This window comes from Trypanosoma cruzi, genomic scaffold (genome assembly GCF_000209065.1).
Source record: "Trypanosoma cruzi strain CL Brener 1047053517087 genomic scaffold, whole genome shotgun sequence".
In the NCBI taxonomy this organism is placed as follows: domain Eukaryota; phylum Euglenozoa; class Kinetoplastea; order Trypanosomatida; family Trypanosomatidae; genus Trypanosoma; species Trypanosoma cruzi.
Window position 1 is genome coordinate 816,424 of NW_001849447.1, and position 21,612 is coordinate 838,035.

Sequence of the window (21,612 nt, forward strand, 5' to 3'; positions counted from 1 at the left end):
GCACTGGAGGGCGTGGCTGTTTATATATACATATATAATATGTACGTGGGCGTGTTGGATCGAATGGGCGAAATAGAATACACGCATTAATTCTTTATTATTATTATTATTATTATTATTATTATTATTATTTGGTTCTTTTTTTTTTTTTTTGGTTTTTTGTTTGGTTTTTTTTTTTTTTTTTTTTGCATGTCTTAGCTCATTGGCTTGTTTGGGGAGCTGACAAGTGACATGAGTGTAATGAAATTGTAAAAATGAGAGCGATTGGAGGGGATGCAAAATGGAGAAAAAAGAGGATATTCTTTTCTTTTTCCTGTTCACCTTAAGCACATAAGAACTGGGTCAGGCGGCATGTTTTGTTTGTTTGTTTTCTATTATATTTCCATGTTGATTGTTTTATTGCTTATTTTTTACGCCAGTCATTACTTTTCTTTTTTTTCTTTTCTCTTCTCTCCGTGCGCTGTGTTTTTATAAAGCGAGTGTGTGTGTGTGTGTGTGTGTGGTTTGCTTTTGGTGCATTCAAAACCCACGAAGTGAAGAGGGAGCGAAGTCTGTGCGGCTTCTTAGCTTTGCGACAGGACGTCACTCATGAGCACGGACTCTGCAAAGTCTTCTGGTGGTGTTGTCCCCGCATCGGAGGGGGAAGAACCCCTTTCGGATGCGTTGCCAGAAACTGCAGCTGCCGCGACAAGAACATCGCATGATGTTAACATGGACCCACAACATGTTCAGCCGCCCCCTTCTCGGCTTATGGGTGGTATGATGGAAAGTTACGCGGTGTGGCTTGCCGTGCTGGTGCTGTTACTGGCTGTTGGTAATTGGCGCTACGACGCGTACATGATTTTCGCGAATCATGACGATTTGCAAACAAGGTACACCGATTATCTGACCAAGCGCTGGTCACGGGAGGGTGAGGCGCTCCTTGCAAACGCTTCACTGGACCCCAGTTTTACCCACTACAGAGGGGCACGCATCCATTTCCGTGCCATCACGCGAAGAGTGCCCATTTCTGGTACTACTCCCACGCAGTTTCAGGTCAAGATTGGTCTGCCCGAGGTAGACAATGACAACCGTTGGCGCGGCGACGAAGACGAGACAGACGACAAGTGGCGTGAGCTTAGAAATGAACTGAGGTGTGTTGGCGAAGAAGGGAAATTGCGGTTTCACATTGTGGGTTTTCTTTCCGATGGCACCCGGTTCTTTTCAACTTATGTGAATGGAAAGAAAGCGGAAGGGCATAATTTGCGGCAATCTTTTCTGTGCTTTCAAAAAGTTGTGTCGCTGATGTGCACAGGTGACAAGTGGGAGATCGTATGCGCACCGGAGGAGGTGTACGGCCCGGATGGGGGAGAAAACGTTCCACCGGCCGCGACAACTGTGTGGCGTGTTAGTGTCGAGAGCGTGGAGAGCAGGCGAACAACGACAAGGAAGGAAGCGGAGGCACTCCTTGCAGCATCTGTGGTGCATGCGAAAGGCACGCCACGTATGACGCGGAGGCAACTCTTTGAACGGTCAAAAGCATATTTACCGGTCTCAAAAACATTATGAGTCATATTTATTTTGTTTTGGATTATTTTTTTTTTTTATTGTTTTGTTTTGTGCGTGTTGTTCCTTTCCTTTTGTTATTTGATATTAATGGTTTGTTTGTGATTATGTTGTTGTTGTTGTTTGTCTTTATTTATTTCTGTGAATGTTTATGTGCATACGAATACACGAGATGTTTGGCGAATGGGATTCCTCCTCGCCTTTTCCCTTCCCCCCTTTCTGTACTTCTCCTGCACTGAACGATGTTGTCTCCCTTGACAGCCCAAAACTGCATGTCCCCTTTTTGACCGCTCTCTCTCTCTCTCTTTTTTTCTTTCTTTTTTTTTTTTTTTTTTTTCAATTTCTTTATTATTATTATTATTATTATGTGCGCTTTGCACTCTGCACGCACATAAAAAAATAAAAATAAAAAATCACAACAACGACTATCCCGCAAGGCATTGATCTCTGCAAAAAGGGTTGGCCATTATTTATACCTACCTGGCCTGGGCATCCAAGTCAGGCCACAAAAAAGGAAAACAAGAGAAAAACAAAAAAAGGACAACAACAACAAAAAGAAAAAAGAAAACAAAACAAAAAAAAAAAGGGTTGGTGGAGGGAGGTGGTAGCAGGTATTCTGCAGGAAGGAGAGGGAAAAAAGAAAAAGAAAAAGAAGTAGACGTGTTCAGCGTTCAGAGGATTTCTGCTTGTTTCTTCATTTGCATCGACTTCTTTTGTTTCAGGACTGTTGTCTGTTTACCGCCCAGGAAACTCTTCCACACGGAGAGAGGCCATCACTTGTGATTCTCTCACTCACTCACTCACTCTCACTTTTGTGGTTCGCTGCCAGGGGGCAAACAAAGACCGTCAAGACGAAAGGTGGTGGTGGTGGTGAGTGACTTCTTCCATCCCTGGGGGCAGCTGTCGTCAGTGCCTGCTTCATTTTGGTCCTGCAGGAGAATAGCGGGGAATTGCTTGTCCCTTGGGCAGCCAGCAGCACAAGGAGAATTGTAGAGGAAGGAGACAAAAGAGAGAAAAACAATAAGAAAAGGAAAGCAAAGATAGAGGAGTGACGAGAATATCTGTAAAGGAGTACAATTGGCCCAGTTTTTTGTGTCTGTGTGCTTTTTTCTCAGGCAAAAGCAAATAAAATCAAAAACACACATACACACTAAAAAAAAAAAAAGTTATTATATATCGGTCTGTGGCCGCATATAATATTTATATACACATCCATATTACGGTGTGAAACGCAACGAAAGAGGAGGAATTTATTTTTGCCAACCGATTGTTTCCAGGAGGGGGGGGGGGAAAGGAGGAAACAGGAGTCTGTGATATTTATTTATTTTTTGTCCTGAAGTCAAACAAATATATATATATATATATATATATATATATATATATATAGGAAGGGAGGGAGGGAGTGTGAGAGAGAGAGGCGTATATGCCGCCCTCTCACCATGGTCCGAGTGCCATTTCATCCCCGTCCTTTTCGCAGCAGAACTATTCTCAATCAGTAAGCAAAACGGATTATTTGGAATGCTTTGCCTCTTGCTCAGGGCCCCGCGGAGGAGACCCCACTTCACACTCCTCCGATGCTTCCAGGGAAGATGGGAATAGCAAGGTCAGTTTAGCCTCCTCCGTGGTGGAGCTAATGAATTCCATACCGGACGAGGAAGGACTAGAGGAGGTCAAGGTGGTGGCGCAGAACCACCTGAAGGCCACTGAGGAGGGAGATGGAAAAGAAGAAATGCTGCGACCCCCATCTCCATTTGTGGTTTTAGGCTACGGGGAACGTGGCGGTGACCTCACAACGAATGGGGTAGCTGATGTCAGCATCGTTGACCTGGAGACGGAGCTTGCAAAGTTGAGGAAAGAACTCTCAAAGCTCCGTAGGGAGGAGGAAAAACGACGACAGCAACTCTACGAGGTGTGGAAGCAGAAAAATCCAAAGGTGACAAGAGGACTATCTTCACCTCTTTGTACGTCGAGAGGAAGGAAAAACCGAAATAGGAAGGCAGCATCAACTGTCGATGACGTGACTGTGGTCAAATCGAATGGATCTGACGTAACTTCCAGCGTGATATGTAATACGAAGGCCATATGCAATGGAATCCTTACGCCCCCGGCTGAGGATGAAGGGGCACACGATGGAGAAAAGGACACGGGAAACGCTGCTGTGTTGGATCAGCCGTTTCACGGACATAATAACGACAACAATTTTTTGTTCAGTGGTAGAAGACCTCGGGCGACACGGAACGGGATGGTTGCTGACCCCTCCGATTCATTTGGCAAATGCACTAGTTTGGGAAATGATGGTGGCTCTTTGGCGTCTCGATTTAACCCGCCCAATCTTTATGATTTTCCGAAGGCTGGAAGGTGTTGGTTGGGAGGAAGACGTGCCAGGAAATCCACTTATACTGTTGCTGCTGCTGCCGATGGTCATGGCAATGATGATGCTCCTACTGGAGATAACCGCGGTGAAGAGGAGACTTCTCTCCCGTGTGTGGATAAGAAAAGCGGTGTTAATGGGTGGAAGACCCACGACGGGGAATTGGATTTTTCTTATTACTCCCTTAGTTTAGTGCAAACTGGTAGTGCGGGGATGTTGGAATTTGTTTTTGACGAGGACGACGCTGTCAAACGCAGGGCATTCCGTGACGCTGAGAATAAACTAATGCTGGCAGAGCAGCGCATTCTTTTGCAGATGGAAACACTTCGCCACGGTCGCCCACAAGCCGGTAGACACTACTGGCAAAGCAATGAGTCCGTCACGCATTGTACACGTTGTGGTAAACCTTTCTCCATAACAGTAAGGAAGCATCACTGCCGCCGCTGTGGTATCCTCCTATGTAATGATTGTTGTTCGCAGGTAGGGCGTGATATGTATGCGTTACAACATGACAGGGTGAGTGAGCAGGAGGAGGACGAGGAGGATGTTGTTGTTGTGGATGATAACGGGGAGATTCAGGCCACTGTGGCTGTTGAAAGCACCAATAACCAAAAGAAGGAATGTGATTGGATGTTTGACACGTATGAACTCACAGATGGCACGAACTGGCGGCAAGAAGAGGGTGATGAGGACAAATTGTTCTCCCAGCGTTCGAAGGTTGCGGCGTCTCACACCACACGGGGATCGGGGCGTGGACGTGGTGGACTCAAAGTACGCTCTGCCCCATGGTGCCGTATTTGTAATTGCTGCTATCTCATCTGCCTGCGCGCCCGTATCGAGAGGAATTACAGCGATGTCCTTAGCGATGGTCGCCGCCGCTTTCATGTGCTAAGGGATGATGAACAGGCGTTTACAAATTTAAATATGGCGTGGGAGGCACGAGTCGCACAACTAGACGTGTTGAAGCATCTTATTGTGGAACGTGCCACAAGCGCTGCGCAAGGGCAGATGGGTCACTTTGCCGGTCTCTTCAAGGAATGGATGCGCAGCTTGGGGCGACGCACAGAGCAGAACCACATTGAGAGCAACAGTGACCGCAGTAACTGCGGCAGTGAAAGTCAGTGAAACATAATTCACTGCAACTCCCCTATTCCCCATGTGACAATAGGGGTGAGGGTGAGACCGGAGAAAAAAGAAGGAAAAAAAAAGAACCAAAATGAAAAGAAGTGGAGAAGAAGAGAGATAGAGAGACAGAGAGATCGAGTGAGTGAGAGTGGCTTTATTTGTGCTTAATTTTAAGAAGCGAGGGAAATGGGGAAGTTGAGATCCGTGCTGTAGTGTGCATCCCTTAAAAATTATTTTTAAAGAAAAAAAATTTTTTAAGAAAATTAAAACAAAACAAAACAAAAGGAAATACGAATAATAAACATAACAAAATAAAGAAGATAAAAAAATATATGGAAATATCCACATGGACATGCGCATGCCTGTTTTGTAATTTCTGGAGAAAATCAAAGGGACAGTGGAGAGTGGAGTATTCCGTCCAGCGTGCATGAACCAGGGGAACAGCGGGGGTGATGGGGAGGGAGAGGGATGGGTCTATTTGAAGGGAACAGCAATATTAGTTTTTTATGTTGATTTATTTTTAAAGCCAAAAGAACAAAATAATAAAGGAAAGAGGGCTATATGTGAGCGTGTTTCTGGGGTTTCGTTTGTTTTTTTGTGTGTGTTTTTTTTTTCCTTCGAAGGGGGGCCGCACCACTGCCTCTCATATAGTTAAATTTTTTTATTTGGTTTTCTCTTTTCTCTCTCTCTCTCTCTCTCTCTATCCATGTGGATGCGTATAGTTGACGCAATTTTTACCGGCAGTGGAGAGGGTTGAAAGTTGGAGAGTGGAGGGGATGCCGCAAACGTTGCATGGGTGAGTAGGGGGAGAAGTGGCGGTGCACAACGGCCAGTGTAACCTAAAAAAATGGCGATGGGAAACAGTGAGTGAGTGGGGGGGAATTAACTGAATCTTAGAAGCATCCATGCATGGTGATTTCTGAGGTACGAGAGTCCTTTGATTCCCACGTGTTGCTCATTTCCTTCCACGATCACTTTTTTTTCCCCTCGAACGAAGACACCCCTCTTCCCCCTTTTTTTTTTTTTTTTTTGCATTTCTTTTATGTGTTTCTTTTAGTTTTGTTTTTTATTTAGTTTTTCTTTTGGGGAGGGGGGCTAGTATGGGGTGTTTTTTTTTGTTTGTTTGTTTTCTCTTCCATGTGCTCTGCAACACGGTGGGTGTATACGATCTTCATGTAATTGAAATATTACGACGCTGTCTTCTGCTATTTTTGTTGTTCTTGTTGTGGATTTCCCGCGTCGCAGAGGTGATGAAGAAACAACAAGAAGAAAATTTAAAAAAAATTTATAATGATATTCTTCCTTTTTTTCTTTTTTTTTTTTTTTTTTTTTTGTCTTCAACCATTGTGCCACACATAATACCCGCCCGCGACCAAAGTCAGATATACGTGTGTATGCATATATGATGATGTGTACATGTGTATTTCTGTACTTGAGCAGTCAGGAATTGCACGTAATGAACACCGGAGTGTAGGCGTTTTGTTAATTTTTGCGTGCCGAGGAGGGGAGAAGGGCGGTGGTGGTGTTTAAACTGCAAGGCTGTTGAACGTGAGACGGATGTGAGACATTGAACGGCGTGGCTCCTTCTTTCCCCCCTGTTCTCTGCGTGTTTGCGGGAGAAACAAACAGTAACAAACAACAAAAAGAAAGAAAGAAAAAAAAAAGGTGGTGGGGGGGGAGAGAGGCAGTCGTAGATATATGCAGGTTTTTGTTTCTACGCATGTAGGGACAGTTGGGTCATTTTTACTCCCTTTTCTGATGTAATTCCTTCTTGTTGCTCATTTACTTTTTTTGCTTCTTGCTTTTTTATTATTATTCAGTTTGCAAATTCGTTTGTATACTACTTCCATTTGTGTGGGTTGCTGCTTTTTTGTTGTTGCTGTTGTTGTTTCCCTCCCCTCCGTGCTTCTTGCTGGACGGGAGCATTGTTCTAATGTCTACAGACGCATGCGCTTCTTTTTTTTTTTTTTTTCTTTTCTGTTGCGGTTTAGTTTTCTTTTTTTTTTCTTTGTTGGCGCGTTGTGTTTATGCTTGTCTGTTCCCTGCCCCCTCCCATTCTTTTCTTTTTTATTCCTTGGCACATATATATATATATATATATATGTATTTGGTGGCGGTGATGTGGCTGGCATTTCCAATATTTCTGTTGGCCTCGTCATGTCTATTCACTCCGCTATTCTCTTTGTCTCTCTCTGTCTCTCTGTCTCTCTCCCCACTCTCTAACTCTCACTTTGGCGTGTGTTTTTTTTTGTTTTTTGTTTTTTGTTTTTTTTTTGGTTTGTGAGTGTGAGTGAAATGTAAGCGAGTGGTGCGTTGCGAGTTAATTCCACATCCTCCTCCTCCTTCTTACCCCCATCTACCCATTATTTATATAATATATATTTGTGTGTGTGTGTGTGTGGACGTTTGTTGGGGGATGGAAGAGGGGGCATGCGCGTTTTTTTTTTTTTTTTTTTTTGGTTGTTTGTGTGGGGCAGTCTGGGAATTGTGGCGGGGCGTCGAATTTTCTTTTTTTTCTTTTTTTTTTTTTAGAAAAAAAAAAAGCCAAAACCAAAAGAAGGAAAATCTGAAAAGAAAAAAAGAAAAAAGAAAAAAAAGTTGGGTGGAGGATGTGAGGAAAGGGGGGGCGGCAGTGCGATGCGATGCGAACAGACACACACGCAAACACGCGTGGGCTCACAAAAGACGCGGAAGTGAAGAACGAACGAAGAAAAAATATGTTTTTTTTTTGTGTGTGAGTGAAAAAGTGAGGAACGGACGGGGGGGAAGAGAAACGAAAAAAAAAAAAAAGAGCGAGGAGGTCGTGTTGCGTTGGCATGTTTTTTTTTTTTTCTGTGTGTGTGTTTGTACATGTGGGGAGTGAGGGGTGCAATTTCACCGCATGGCAGCCACGCTACTTCTTCCCCTGTCTCTCCCTCCTCTGTCAAGAGTGTTATTCACATCAAAAATATGCATATTTTTGGACAAATATACATACGTATGCATCTGCTTGGTTTTATGTAAGCACTTGTGGTCATTCCCTTATGGTTTCTTCTTTTTTTTTTTTTTTTTTTTTTTTTGGCGAGGCTGCAACCATTTTCTTCTTTCTTTGTTTCGTTTTGTTTTTCCTATTTCTCAAAATGTTCGTCGGCAACGGCAATTAGATGGGAAAAACCATGACAGCTTCCACACGGTGGTAGCCACGCAGAGAGTGCGACCCAGTAGTGAGATCGGAGTTTTGTTATATTGCATCTTTGCCGTTTTTGTTGTGTTGTGTTGGCTCGGGAAATTGTTTTGGGGCGGTGTTTCCCGGTGTTCTTTCCGCCCTTGCGACCCCGTACTTTTTCTCTTTTTTTTTTTTTTGCTGTTGTTGTTTCTTAAGAATAGTTCCACATACATGCCAGCATTTTCTCCCCACGTTGCAGGGCGGTGGAATGGGGAGGCATGCCGCCTGCGTTGCCACCGCAACCACTCCGCGCCTCGTCGTCGCAGCGCATACATGTGTGCATGAATTACATCACGAGGGCCCACTGCGTTTTTAGAGGTGATTTCTTTGGACGGTTGGGTGTGTGCGCCCTTTTGGGTGGCAGACGACTGTTCTTGGAAGCGGATTATGTGCATACATATGCGTGTACGTTGACACACCTACACTCTGTGGCTGCAGATGCCTAGAAGTTTTTTTAATTTGTTTTTCTTTTTTGCACATGTGTGTTTATATGTGTGGGTGTTCGCGGATGAACCCCGAGACTTTTTTTTCCCGTCTGATATTCAATTCTTTTTTTGTTGTTTTGTTCTTCTTGTGCGGGGCCTCCGATGTGTGGTGTCGCCGCCCAGCTGCAACACGCATCCAACCGGTTTTTGTAGGATTACACCCGAGGACGCTCATTAGGGAGCTGCGGGTGTGGGACAGACAGACCTGAAGGAAAGCGAAAGGGAAGGGGGTTGAAGAGAATTTTGCAGCCCTCACGGAAGTGCTCTATTATTGTTTATTGGGGCGTCAAGCAGAAAAAGAAATAAACAAACGAAAGGGACTTTGCAAGGAATCAACGGGCATATTTCCCCTCATTTGAAGCTTTTTTTTCTCCATTTTTATTGGTCTTGAAGTGGGCGAAGGAGAATTTCCTGCCTTGTGAGGCGTCATAGCTTTGGTGCGAGTACGTGTGGCGTCCTGCAGGGTGTGGGGTCTCGCTGCAAATGTGTGCCGCGTTTCTCATTTCCGCCTCGTACGACAAGCAGATCCGCTTCTGGGATGGCGCCTCCGGTCGCACAGTGCGTTGTTTCTCCTTTCAGGACTCGCAGGTGAATGCGCTGCTTCTGATTCCAGATACAACGTACCTTGTCGTGGCGGGATTTGGCGTCGTGCGTGTGTATGACATTGGGGCACCCAGCGCTGCAGCTGCAGCCAGTGTCGGGGGTGGTGGGGTGAGCAGCCAGGCGCCACCGCTCTTGTCATCGTACGAGAATCAATCCGCCATGAATGTGACGAGTCTGGGGAGTTTTCCACTAAATCTGCATAAGGGCGTCATCACGCTTTTTGGTTCTTCCAATGACAATTCAAACAGCAGTTTATTCAATGCAACCGCCGATTTTGTCTCCACTCAGCAACCGTACCAAGAAAACCCGTCCGGCGAGTTGTCCACGGCGCTTTACGCCACCTCAGAAGATGGCCACATCCGCTTTTTTAACGCGGCGAGTCCAACCACACTGCAGCTCATATGGGATATTCCTACCGGCGCGGCTATTACCTGCAGTGCCCTCTCGCCGGACCGTCAGACTTTGTTCACGGGGTCGCAGATAGGCCGCGTCTCTGTCTGGCACCTCCCCACGATCATTGAGGTGGCGACGCTGCAGGCGAAGAGTACTATTGGGATTCCGTTTGGGCAGGCGCCGTTGCAAGTAATTTCCTTTGACACAGACTACACGGCCATTCGCAGCATCGCCATTGAGCCATTGGCACGTTGGGCTGTGGCCGCCACAAACGCAGGGAAATTGCACTTTATGCGCTTTACGAGGGAAGTTAACGCCTCTGAGTCCTTGGCGGATCTATCGTGTGGGAACGCAAACAAACCGGAGTGCGGCGAGAAGAATGAGACGGAGCAGCCAGTGGGCGAATCCGGCATCCCTGAAAGCCGTGAGGTCTCCGGAAATGGCGGTACCAAAGCTCCGCGTGACGCCAGTGTTATACAATTAGAGAATGTGCACCAACTCCCCAATGTCGGTAAAGATGTGGATGCGAATGAGTTGAAGAGTGCGGAATTAAGGCCAAATTTCACTCATAGAGAAAACCTCACGCCAGCTCTTGCCCACAGTCCCGACCCTCAAGGTATCTTGGCCGTGGCCTCTCCGTCTGAGCAGGACGCCCATACAAACTATCATTCAAACGCCCCATCATTGCAGACCTCGCTGCTTCCGGAGCAGTTTTTGCTGGAAGTGTTTTACTCGTTCCAGGCACATTACAAGTACATTCTCAAAGTAGCGATATCCCCCAGTACCGATCTGTTGGTAACCTGCTGTGCCGATTACACCGTTGGCCGCTTTCTTATTCCGAAGGAGCTTCAAAATGGTACGGCATTCGCAAAAAAAAGCACGGGGCATGAGGCTTCCAGCAGTTGTGAGAGCGTCCCCGCTATGTCTGCAACGGCAGCAATGGGTTCAGACGGAGAGGGACTGCAGGCAAGGCGCATGGCCCAACAAGGGGCTCCAGAGGTGGCTTTGGCAGTAGCGTCGCTGTTACAGCCCATGGCGGGAGGAGAAGAGGCACCAAATTCTTCAGCGGATAAACAGGAAGGGGCGGAGGTAAAAGTGTTGGAAACACCACAGAATGGAAATGATAGAAGGATCTCAGTGGATGTGGGTGACGGAACAGCGGCTCAGCCAGCGGCGAAAAAGGAGGAAAAAGGAGGTGCGAGTCCCGGTGACTTTCCCGATGCCTCTTCACTGCAGTTCTCTGTCGTCCCGTCACTAACGATGGAAGGAAACACACAACTTCATAGCACAGGCGTACTTCAATTTATCGCATTGAAGCCCCTAACGGGGCACTTACGATGGGTGTGGGATTGTGTTTTCAGTGACTGCGGTCGGTTTCTCTTCACGGCAAGCAGCGACCATTACTTGCGGATGTGGACAGGGCTACTCACCGACCGCGTACAGTCCACCTGTTTTGTCGGCCACACAAAACCGGTAGTATGTTGTATACTGTACTACGAAAAGAGGTGCCAGTAGCGACGTTGGAGGAGAAGCGAAGGCTTTTAAAAGGAGGGCAGAGAGAAGAGGCAGCTCAAGGCGTCTAGAAAGAAGAAAATTTTTATTAAAAAGAACTGGAGTTTTGTGGGTTGCAGGTTATTCTCAATTGTGAGAACGATGCTGGAAGGTTTTAACAGGCTTAACAGGATCACCAACAGTCGACGGGACAGCTTTAAAGGGAAAAGAAGAAAAACTAGAAAAAGAAGGGAGAAAAAAGTACAGCGAAAATGAAGAGGGCCAAGGAAACAACGTCAGTGGCGTACGCAGAGAGGCAGTGAGAATAATTTCCTGTTTCTTAAATGCCCACGCACGTATAAATAAGTGTGCCTCTAAGAACTACGCGTTTTTTTTTGCCGAACTGAATTCCCTTTTTGTGGTTAATGTCCACTGAAAGGGAGGCTCCACCTGCAATGCGTACAATGAAGTACTGTGGATTTTTGGCGCGCCATAATCTCTGCGCCAACATCGGGCGGATGAGAAAAGGCAAATACACACACGTCCTCTCAGGCACATGTATGTACGTATGGTGACGAAGAGAGTAAACGGAATGGCTCAAGGGCACGTAAAGTTGAACTCAAAGCCATGCAAATTTTTCTTACTTTCGCTTGCTTTCTTCATTCTATATTTTTATTTCTTTTACTTTTCTGTATTTGGAGGTTTTGTGTTTTTGCCCTTTTTATTGTTTTTGTTGTTTTTGTTGTCGTTTTTGGGTATGCGTTCATTCTTTTTTGTTGCACGGTGGGATTGGGAGTGGAAGGATAAAAGAAAAGAGGATAGTGAAGATTCCGCGCATACCGAATGTGGGCTGTGGTCGCATGCATCCGCACGCCTCCACGGCTGGTTCCCCCATCACTGGTGCGAAGGGTCGTCTCCGCTGGGACCACCTCACACGATGCCCCCTCTTTGATTCGTGGTGTGGCTGGTATTGTGGGCACTCGGCGTTTTTTTGGTCACAATTTGAGAGACGGTGAGGAGGGCAATGATCTGGCACAAGATACGGTGGAGCGTGTGGAAGGAGAGGCAGTACCGGTGAAGGGCGCTTGGAGCAACCGCCATTGGTCAAATGAACAGCACCGGGAGCAGCAAAGCTTGGCCGAAGAGGCCATAGCGCAGCTTTTTCAAGACACCACTCAACGAAGGAGGTTTCAACAGGAGGCTGGAAGAACACATTCCGCACAGACCACCACCACAGTCACCACAACTGTGTCCGAGGAGGAAGAACGGAACAGTTTGTCGAATCTCTATGGAGGGGAGGGAGAGTCCTTCTCTCCTGTAGGTGTGGAGGCCGTAGAGCAGGAGCTGTTGGATGATGCCTTTTTGTATTTCCCTCCCGTACATCACGCGGAAGAACATGCAGGAACACTGCCAGCCGGAGAAAGATATGTTCCCGGCCAGCAGATCATCCCGCCGGGAAGCACACGTTATCGCGTAGACGTGCAGTATCAAGGAAGCGACTTTGATGGATGGTGGAAAAGTACATCGCGTCAATTATATCGACGGGAAACGTTACCAGATGGAACTGTACGTCGTGTACCTCTAACGCCAGATACCACGGATCAGGAAGACTCCTCCGCTAAGAAGACGATGAGTAGTCGGTACCATGCTCGAACAGTGCTGGAGGAAGCCCTGGCAGTGGCGCTAGATGTTCATACTGTCAAGGTAGTTGCTGGTGTTATACCGGAAGTTGGGGTATCCGTTCGGCGTTTGTGTTGTCACTTCGATGTGCCCAGTCATATCGAATTGCAGCCGCGTACCATTATCCAGCGAGCCACGATGTGGTTGGAGAAAAGGCAACAACCTCTTGCTGTCCTTAGTTGTCAACGGTGCAAAAATCAGGATTTTCATGCACGTCATAGTGGTCTGAGACGCGTTTATGTGTATCGCATTCTTAATCGCGTTGCACCACCGCTTTTTGATGCCGGGCTGCAGTGGCATGTAGACCGTCACTTGGATGTTCCTCGCATGCAACGTTTCGCCAAAGCCTTGGAAGGAACGAAAGATTTTGGCTACTTTGCCGATCCCAAGATGGCCAATGCACTTCGGCGAGCAGCGCTCAGCCCATGTGGCCTGTCGACAGGAGCCGCTTTAGACGAACATCAACAACCGACTGTCACCGGGGAGTCACCGCGGGATACGCATGGGAAGGCGCCAAAGGTGATTATAGAAAAGGGATCGAGTAACTTGGAACGTGCGGCTGCACTTCCAACCTTCAACGAATACGGTCAGCGTATTGTACAGCCGGGCGCCCACTCCAGGGAGTACTATCGTGCCTCCACCAACCTACCGACAATCCGTACGATTGATCGCCTGGAGGTGGTGCGACAAGACGACGAGGTGCTGATTTGGTTTGTTGGCAAGTCTTTTCTGCGGCACCAGATCCGAAACATGGTGAGTCTGTTGAAGGCAGCGGGCCACGGTCTTTGGAATGAGCTGGAGCTGCAACAAGCACTGCAAAGCGGGTTTGAACCGTCGCGGCGTCGGTTCAAGCGGGAACGATTTCCTCCTGCCCCGGTTTACGGACTGACCCTTTGGGATGTTGAGTACCCAACGCAGCACCGTGACGATTTTGTGCCGTTTGTGGACTCCGGTCCCTACGAGGAGGTTAACATCGCGCGGGAGATTTAGGAGGGAAGCGAGAAGGAAACGGAGGGGGGCGGGGGATAGAGTCTACCAGCAGCTGCCCGGGCATTCTCCGCACATTCGCCATTTCAATTTAATCTTATTTTTTGCCGATTCGCATCTGTTTTTGTTTTTTGGGGTGGTTGGTTGTGTAAGTGAGTCGCTCATGAACTTTTTTTCCTTTTATTTCTTTTTTGTGAATTCTGCTTAACTGCCCTTTTTTTTTCTCTTTGATGGGCCACGCGGAGGGAACCCACACGGCTGTCTCTTTCGGTTTATTTGTGTGTGTGTGTGTGTGTGTCGGTATAAGGTGGAAAGAAAAGGAAGAGGAGTTGGAGCACGAAAAGAAGCTAAAGAGGGAAAAGGGCCGTAGCTTACATTTCCCATTAATATTCGTTCATATTCAAAATCGACAGGGTGCAGCTGCGTCTGTCCATATAATTGCACAGGTCCCATGTTCCGTTGTTTCTTCTGGCTCAGCTCAAAGCCTACGGCAACGCGCCGTCGGGCTTCGCAGACCGCCATGAGAACAGCCGTTCACAGCACACGCGAGACGAACAGGCGCGAGGCTCACGCTGATGGCGGCAATGCCCTTCTCGCCAGCATGTATCCGGCATTCAAGACGAAAGACCTCGCGCAGCTTCTGGAGAAGCCTCTTCCCTCAACTGCAAATGTGCTGACGATCGACGGCACCGCGGGCGTAGCCAACAGCAGCGCCTCCTCCATTCTGCGATTTGTTATCACACATGACGAGGAGGTTTCCAAGCTGCAAAACAACCCCGAGCACCCGCACCCTCTTCTTTTGCTTGTTCAGACCTCATTGGATAAAGACGATGCTGACACAAATGAGTTCGTTCTCACAAGTGCCCTCCAGCAACGGGACCGACTTAAAGATGCCACCGCTATCGTCCTGGACGCCGCGCAGTCGGCCGCCGCCAAGTCTGTTTTGAAGCTTGTCGAGGGAAACAAACTGGAGGAAAGGAGGGAAGGGGAGCCGGCGGATGCAACCGGCGGCGGTGACGCCGACGCTCCTTTGAAGAAGGATCCACAAGAAGATGTCACGGTGGAGAATCATGAGGGCGAAGCTGAACAGCAGCCACCCGAGGCAGAAGATGTATTGAAGAGCTCAAACACCAAGAAAACCTCAACGGTGGCGAAAAACACAGCTTCCACCACGACAAAGACTGAAACAAAGACATCTACTTCTTCAAACAAGGGCAAAAAAAATGCGAATGTAAGCAAAAAAACAAATAAAGACGGATCATTGAAGCTATCCTACACTCCACCCCCTGGGGCGGTCAAGCCACGATCCACCTCCGTTCCGCCCACCCGAGATGACATGCGTGAGTCACTGCAAAAAATGTTTTGCTCTTCGCTTGCAGCACCGTTTCAACCTCCAAAGCAAGTGGAGAGGGCCCTTTTCGCTGGATATGTTGACAGAGTACGCGTTGCCGATATGATGAACCTCCCAATATATGGTGGTGGGGAAGTTTACACTTTGTATTATCGACTGACCGGTGCGGGGGCGTGCCGTACGCCACTTATCACAATTACCCATATTTTGGAAGGGGAGTGCCGTAAGAAAAAGGGTAAAGAAGCGAATGTCGTGGACGTTATTACAAAAAATCGTGTGCCAATTTTGCTGCTTCTTGGCGCGCCATTTCTTATCGCGGAGGACGCGCAGCTTATTTGCGAGGAATACCAAAAAGCCCTTCAGGAGTCTTTTTCGTCGAAGGCAGATGTCACGGTGTTGACTGTACCCAATTGTTTTACTGAGAGGAATGTTCTTTTCGCGCTTCGGAGCGCGAGCATAGATGATGGTGCTGATGCTACTAAAGGGCACCAACAGTATAAAAAAGAAAGGGGGAAATGGAGTGAATTATTAACCCCCTCGAGTGTACGCCATTGTGGTCAAGACGCCGTGCAGCGTCCATCGGAGTCTCTTTCTGAAAACGTGTTGCGTTCGGTTGTATCCAACGCACTGGAGGAGGTGGCGCTGCGGCATGAAAAATCCACTGATCATCTCGTGAGTACCCTGAACAAACTTGTGGAGTACTGGTCGCGTGAGCGTGTAATAGAACTTATGGAAGGTCTTCAGGGCGAGAGAGAAGTCCTTGTAGATGCCACGAAGGAGTTTGGAAATGTCCAGCAGCAACTCCGCAACACTCGAAGTGCGATGGAAGCCCTTCAAAGGGACATGAAGAGCGTCAATGATAAAATAGAGCGGTTTCAAAGAGGGGCGGGTGGCGTCCCATCCGGTGACACGTCAGCCATCCTGGAGTCCACCCGGGCGCTGGAGGCACGTCTGGCGGAGTCACTCTGCGCATTGCCTTCCAAGCAGCAGATTTCTCTCGATCTGCGGGAGGAGCTGGAGGACGTGCAGAGGAACCTTCAACGCCACCTTGACCAAACACTCTCAAAGAAGTTGAAGACCATGCACGAGGATCAACAACACGACCTGCAACAACTTTTGAAAGAAAGTTCAGGCGGTAACGGGAATGATCAATTAACGCAAATCATCCTTCAGGAACTTCCACAGCGCATTCAGACCGCGATGGAAAGGGCTTTGAGCTCTTTCAGCCAAAACTCGGACGAGCGGACGAGAAGCCTGTTGGAGAGCCAGCAGAAGGCAGCACAGCGGCAGATCTCCGCCTTGTGTGACAGGCTGTGCGACACGGTTGAGGCAGGACAAGGACGAGTTGTGCGAACGGTGTCGGAGCTGCTGTCCACAAAACTGGATGGTCACGGCACGAACAACGCCGATGACAAGAAACTGCATGCAGCGGATAACGACAATACGATATAGAATGCTGCTGAAAGCGAAAATAATAAAAAATGAACGAAAAAAAAAAGGAGAGAAAAAAGAAACATATAAAAAGAAAAAACGTGAGATGTGGGATGCAAGCGGTCCGTGGCTGACACCGGGAACACCCCATGAGCGAAGACAAGAAGATTATTGAAAGACAAGGGAGGAATGGATGCTTTTTTGCGTGTACCACAGCATTGGTGGGAATGAAACACGGGAATTCATATTTGGTTTTCTCACTTTCCATGGAGAGGGAAAATGCTTGCGCTGTGGTACTAGCTTTTGGGGCACCTCTGAGATTTATCCTTTTTTTTGCATGAAAAGGAGGAGTATCGTCGTTGTTATTCCCGGTACGCCTGTTGTGGCCTTGCTTTTTATTTCTTATGTTCTCCGTTGTTTTTTTCTCCGTGTATTTTCCAGTCTTTTTTTCCATTCTATTTTGTTGTTGTTGTTTTTTTTTTTTTGTTTTTTTTTTGTTTTGTTTTTTAATGCCCCATGGGAACGCTCTTTCTTTCTCCTTGTGTACATGGTCGTATTGGGGAATTGGGATAGAGAGGAGGAAAGAGAAAGAGGAGGAGGAACCGAAGCGAATGGGAAGGGGGTACGCTGCTCCAATGATTTTTTGTTTTGAATGACTATTATAAACTGGCTTTTCGGGTTTTTTGTTCTTTTCTTCGTGTGTGTGTTTGTGTGCGTATTTGTCTTCAATTTTTTTTCCCATGACTTGTTGGACAGTGTGCACACAATCCACGCCGTTTCTCAGGGGAATGGCGGGGGTTAGTGGCTACTTCTTCTTGGCAGGGGGTGTGAAGATAAGATCATAAAATTTGGGCCAGCTGACACTCTTAGCATTCATTTATCTATTCACTTTTTATGCACACATGCGTACATTGTTATCATCGTACACAGATACATCTATACATCTATACATAATCTAATATAATATAATATAGAGAGAGAGAGTGTGTGTGTGTGTGTGATGTATGTGTACATGATAAGAATTAATTTTGTATGCATATGGGTTTAATTGCATTTTATGGTGATTAAAAAATAAAATAAAATGTAAACTGTTACCATGTGTCTATTAGTGTTGTTGTATTCTTTCAACCAAATTAACTTTTGTTTGTTTATTTGTTTGGCTTTTTCTGTTTTAAAACTTTCTTTCTTTGCGCCACAGAACCAGGGGTTTGGGGATAAGAAAGGCGAAGGAAAAGAATTTGGAGGTGCTTTGACTGAAATTAGGAATAATAATGTTTTTCGGGAATGACACGATGCATGAAAACAATACGATGCCTCGGCTCCAGGTTTGGGTGATCATCAACCCGACGAGTGGCCATGGGCAGGGTAAAGTGCTGCTGCATAGCATTCAGAAAGCGCTGTGGAGGGAATTTCGCGACTGCGTTACTCGCGTCCACGCCGCCAGTGAATTTATGTCAGGCAGTGACGCTGAAGATTCGGTTACGCGGGACGGTGAAGCTCTACAGGGAATCCCATTAAGTGCAGCACGGCCACCGGAGTTCTCCGATGGACAACCGGAACAGGCGGGGTCCAACACAGACGAAGAATTGATGCGTTATAATCGTGGTGGCGGAATGCAGGTGGATATTATTGTCACGGAGCATAACACACGTGGACAGGAGATTGCCGAACATCTCACGAAGACAGCGGTAGCCTCTCGTCTACGCCGTTGTCTTGAAAAAAAAACAGCAGCAGATGCATCGACGTTAGCGGTCATAAATAATGAAAAAAAACAATTGAATTTACTTCACGTCTTTGTAGCCGTTGGAGGGGATGGCTCCCTAAATGACGTTGTGAATGGTCTCTGTCGTGGCACCCTGGGGGCGTTTCGAGAAATTATACCAACTTGTGTGAAAACTGGTACGACCTTTACAGGCGAGCTGGACTCAGTGCGGCATTACTGGCAATTCCTTGAAGACAGATCCATACTGCGGCACTTTCTCCCACCTCTAATTTATATTTTGGCCGGTACGGGCACGGACTTTGCTAGATTGAATTTATGCTGCCGCGATGAGCAAGAGTTCGTGAATCTCTTGCGCGGCCTCTGGGGACACCCTACACCGTGTTCATCACCGGCATTGTCGGACAACGTAGTAAATGGTGCATATCGCAGCACCACCACCAGTAACCGTAATAATCATGGGTCTAATAGTACCCGTGAGCAATATAGCAGAATACACGAAAAGAATGCTTTGAATTCACTTGGATTTGACGTTTATGATGTGGATGTGGGACGTGTCTCGTTTCCTCGCAGCGGAAGAAGTTATTTTTTCATAAATGAATGTTCATGTGGTCTCTCTTGCGACGTCATAGAGAAGTGTGAAAATTATAAAAGAAGCAAAATTCTTTCCCTGGCAGGAGGCAGGATCATGTTTGCCGTGGCGTCCATAGTCTCTGTGTTTCAGATAAGACCCAAGCCTTTTCGTTTTGTTCCCCTTCCCGAAGTTGCTTCACTGCCCTCCAACAGACTCATCCCGCGCCGCATCGCCAGTGAAATGCTACACCCGCACATCCTAATGAATGACGCGGCGATTCAAGGTGTGCAGCGTGATCTCAATGGGTGAAAACGTCTGTAGGGTGGGAGGCACTTCCAGCAATGGAGCCACTTCGTTTTGAGCAAACTACTACGCCTATGACGCTAAGATGTTGCTTGTCGCCCCCGATCATGCTGCTCCTGCCAATACTGGGGAAGCTGTCATCAATCCATTTTATTCCGATCAATGTTGTAGGGACGCTAAGACGCCAGAGGAAATTATTGCCGCCATAAATGACACAGACGTGCCTGGCCGATGGATTTGCTTGAAATCATCAGTTTTGGCCTTTGCCAACGGGCGGTGGTTTGGCGGGGGTTTGCAGGTGGCACCGCATGCCAATCCCACAGACGGTCAGCTGAGCGTAACAAGTTGGTTTGCGGGGTTTGTCAAATTTGTCTCGCGCATCCCCTCATTGTATTCAGGTAACCACACGCACTGGCCATTTACGACGATATGGAACACAACACGCACCATCATAGACGTGGACACGCGCTCATATCACCATTCCGCCGCGAACAATTCAGCTTCACGCACTGAATTATTGTTGGCAAGCTGTGAGACAGACGGCGAAATACGGGAGCGACTTCCGGCTGTTATTGAGATGTGTTCTGTTGTGACCATGCTTGTACCTAGGGGCAGGGCCACGCGCACAATGTGTAACAAGAATTATGGCACAGGTGTGAACGGGTGGGCTCGTTGATCCCAGCGCTCTGTGGTTCTCCGCCTAAAACATTGGCGCCGCTGTGGAAGGACCAAACTTCGTGCGCGGGACTCGTCCCCTATCAATTATGCGTCATACACAGATGTGAAAGGAGAAAAGGAAGAGATTGTGTGTGTGTTTGGGGGGTAGAAATAAGATGTATCGGCTTTCGCTCGCTTTGCCGGTGTGTGTGTGTGTAATTGTGGTGGGATCCCAAAATATCTCTTCGCGACATTAATTTTTTTCTTCAAAAATAATATTTTTTTCCGCTCACGACTGCGTTTCTTTTTTCCATCTTAGAAGTTTGTGGAAAGGAATGTGCTATCGGATGGAGTCAAGTGGAGTATACCGTGTCCTTTTTATATAACCGTGTTTTTTTTCTTTATTACTTGATTGTTGTCTCCAAAGATGCCGACCACTCCGCCACGACTGCCCTCCACACGGTGAGGGGTCCGGCGGCTGCGGAGCCCGAAAGACTGCCACTTCTTGTGTGTGTGTGTGCATGAGTGTGGAGTGAATCCCCTTTTGGGGTGTGCGAGCATTTTGAGTGCATTGAGCCAGGCCGTCATCCCCAATTGTGTGTTGCGGCTGCACTCTTTGAAGGAGCCGAGGAGAAGGTTTAATTGAGGTGCTTGTCTTTTTCTTTTTTCTTTTTTTTTCCTGCTTTTCGCGTTAATTGTTTTTTCTTGAAACTCCACGAGTGGGAATGGCCTGCACTGCAGCTTTTGGTGTATGCGTGAAATATTCAACGTACCATCTCCTTACTCAATGAACCCCCAGATAGAATGTCGTAAATAGTAATTGTGGGGGGTCTACCTCAAACCACAGCAATTTCCGCCCCACGTGAACATCGGGTTAAAGGCGGTTTTGGTAAATCCATATTGTCCTTTTCTTTTTTTTTTTTTTTCTGTCTGCAGTCAAAAATGGTGGGTGATAAAGATTAGATGTGTAGACGCTCTCTGGGGCATTGAGCGTTAGTTTATGAGAGAATAAGGACCGACTGGAGGAAAATGTATGGTGCCTTCTTTTCTTTACTCATCTCTTTATTAGGGAACGCAGTGAGGCATAGTCCATTCGCCACATCTCCGGTGTAGCACGACACGTACTTTCACTCTTTAGAAAATTTAGACCCGTTTTCTTTTATTTTTATTTTCATTTTCATTTTTTTTAATAGAAAAAACACACAACTTTTATTTTATTTTACTTTATTTATTTATTTGACTCTCCCTCTCTTTCTCTCTAATTGTTAGACGATTTCACACGGCGGAGGAGGGAGTGAACCACAAAAAGACCCCGAGAGACACACAAGAGAGTTTGCGTTTAATTCCCTCTTTTATATTATCTTTTTTTGGCCTGTTGGGTGCTTTTCCTATTTTTGGTTTTGGACTCGCGTTTTTGCAAGGTGGTGGTGGAAAAGGCGATGATTTTCCTGGAGCCCGAGGTGGACTACTTCAGGATGCAGCTGCACCACCTTGCATTGCCACGCGATATTTGCCTGCCGGGCTCAGCAAAGAAGTCGTGCAGTTTGGAGAAGTCCGTAGAAGAAGGGCCCACACCTGCCCCGCCCGCGTCAGGCAAGACGAAAGATGTATCGACTGGTTCCCTCTCGACTGAGGAAAAGGCGGAGGTACTGCACCGTGCACTGCTGACAGCTCTTCATCAGCGATTCCCA

At 47.1% G+C, this 21,612-nt stretch overlaps 6 protein-coding genes and 1 pseudogene across 6 annotated transcripts, besides 43 other annotated features; all 7 read left to right on the forward strand.

Annotated features, from left to right (window-relative positions):
- Positions 1 to 1,443: a sequence feature (heterozygous, Esmeraldo-like haplotype).
- Positions 95 to 132: a microsatellite.
- Positions 136 to 187: a microsatellite.
- Positions 480 to 502: a microsatellite.
- Positions 589 to 1,548, forward strand: Tc00.1047053511295.10 (FKBP-type peptidyl-prolyl cis-trans isomerase, putative; the record flags this gene model as incomplete). Its single annotated transcript, XM_805327.1, has 1 exon — positions 589 to 1,548. One exon carries the CDS (start codon positions 589 to 591, stop codon positions 1,546 to 1,548), a length of 960 nt encoding a protein of 319 aa, XP_810420.1.
- Positions 1,444 to 1,798: a sequence feature (areas merged during assembly that could not be assigned to a particular haplotype. This can correspond to areas where the two haplotypes were merged or to regions with more than two copies in the genome that were merged during assembly.).
- Positions 1,555 to 1,600: a microsatellite.
- Positions 1,799 to 2,433: a sequence feature (areas merged during assembly that could not be assigned to a particular haplotype. This can correspond to areas where the two haplotypes were merged or to regions with more than two copies in the genome that were merged during assembly.).
- Positions 1,851 to 1,882: a microsatellite.
- Positions 1,891 to 1,912: a microsatellite.
- Positions 1,937 to 1,959: a sequence feature (AT_rich).
- Positions 2,053 to 2,130: a sequence feature (A-rich).
- Positions 2,434 to 6,719: a sequence feature (areas merged during assembly that could not be assigned to a particular haplotype. This can correspond to areas where the two haplotypes were merged or to regions with more than two copies in the genome that were merged during assembly.).
- Positions 2,893 to 2,931: a microsatellite.
- Positions 2,969 to 5,041, forward strand: Tc00.1047053511295.20 (hypothetical protein, conserved; the record flags this gene model as incomplete). Its single annotated transcript, XM_805328.1, has 1 exon — positions 2,969 to 5,041. One exon carries the CDS (start codon positions 2,969 to 2,971, stop codon positions 5,039 to 5,041), a length of 2,073 nt encoding a protein of 690 aa, XP_810421.1.
- Positions 5,106 to 5,167: a sequence feature (A-rich).
- Positions 5,265 to 5,299: a sequence feature (AT_rich).
- Positions 5,302 to 5,374: a sequence feature (A-rich).
- Positions 5,714 to 5,743: a microsatellite.
- Positions 6,055 to 6,125: a sequence feature (T-rich).
- Positions 6,311 to 6,333: a sequence feature (AT_rich).
- Positions 6,345 to 6,374: a microsatellite.
- Positions 6,720 to 7,327: a sequence feature (areas merged during assembly that could not be assigned to a particular haplotype. This can correspond to areas where the two haplotypes were merged or to regions with more than two copies in the genome that were merged during assembly.).
- Positions 6,995 to 7,051: a sequence feature (T-rich).
- Positions 7,123 to 7,148: a microsatellite.
- Positions 7,219 to 7,252: a microsatellite.
- Positions 7,283 to 7,316: a microsatellite.
- Positions 7,328 to 8,526: a sequence feature (areas merged during assembly that could not be assigned to a particular haplotype. This can correspond to areas where the two haplotypes were merged or to regions with more than two copies in the genome that were merged during assembly.).
- Positions 7,404 to 7,425: a sequence feature (AT_rich).
- Positions 7,479 to 7,499: a microsatellite.
- Positions 7,545 to 7,571: a microsatellite.
- Positions 7,611 to 7,638: a microsatellite.
- Positions 8,069 to 8,100: a microsatellite.
- Positions 8,527 to 9,356: a sequence feature (areas merged during assembly that could not be assigned to a particular haplotype. This can correspond to areas where the two haplotypes were merged or to regions with more than two copies in the genome that were merged during assembly.).
- Tc00.1047053511295.30 (hypothetical protein, conserved) lies at positions 9,215 to 11,242 on the forward strand (the record flags this gene model as incomplete). The annotated part of the gene is made up of 1 exon (XM_805329.1): positions 9,215 to 11,242. One exon carries the CDS (start codon positions 9,215 to 9,217, stop codon positions 11,240 to 11,242), a length of 2,028 nt encoding a protein of 675 aa, XP_810422.1.
- Positions 9,357 to 11,758: a sequence feature (areas merged during assembly that could not be assigned to a particular haplotype. This can correspond to areas where the two haplotypes were merged or to regions with more than two copies in the genome that were merged during assembly.).
- Positions 11,759 to 12,124: a sequence feature (areas merged during assembly that could not be assigned to a particular haplotype. This can correspond to areas where the two haplotypes were merged or to regions with more than two copies in the genome that were merged during assembly.).
- Positions 11,853 to 11,996: a sequence feature (T-rich).
- On the forward strand, positions 12,062 to 13,888 carry Tc00.1047053511295.40 (tRNA pseudouridine synthase A-like protein, putative; the record flags this gene model as incomplete). The annotated part of the gene is made up of 1 exon (XM_805330.1): positions 12,062 to 13,888. One exon carries the CDS (start codon positions 12,062 to 12,064, stop codon positions 13,886 to 13,888), a length of 1,827 nt encoding a protein of 608 aa, XP_810423.1.
- Positions 12,125 to 12,625: a sequence feature (areas merged during assembly that could not be assigned to a particular haplotype. This can correspond to areas where the two haplotypes were merged or to regions with more than two copies in the genome that were merged during assembly.).
- Positions 12,626 to 13,119: a sequence feature (areas merged during assembly that could not be assigned to a particular haplotype. This can correspond to areas where the two haplotypes were merged or to regions with more than two copies in the genome that were merged during assembly.).
- Positions 13,120 to 21,612: a sequence feature (heterozygous, non-Esmeraldo-like haplotype).
- Positions 14,163 to 14,183: a microsatellite.
- Positions 14,337 to 16,688, forward strand: Tc00.1047053511295.50 (hypothetical protein, conserved; the record flags this gene model as incomplete). The annotated part of the gene is made up of 1 exon (XM_805331.1): positions 14,337 to 16,688. The coding sequence occupies one exon, from the start codon at positions 14,337 to 14,339 to the stop codon at positions 16,686 to 16,688; it is 2,352 nt and encodes a 783-aa protein (XP_810424.1).
- Positions 16,705 to 16,767: a sequence feature (A-rich).
- Positions 17,140 to 17,175: a microsatellite.
- On the forward strand, positions 17,939 to 19,942 carry Tc00.1047053511295.60 (annotated as a pseudogene).
- Positions 21,079 to 21,106: a microsatellite.
- Positions 21,129 to 21,151: a microsatellite.
- Tc00.1047053511295.70 (hypothetical protein, conserved) lies at positions 21,361 to 21,612 on the forward strand (the record flags this gene model as incomplete). The annotated part of the gene is made up of 1 exon (XM_805332.1): positions 21,361 to 21,612. A coding segment is annotated over one exon (252 nt), but the record flags the coding sequence as incomplete, so codon positions are not given.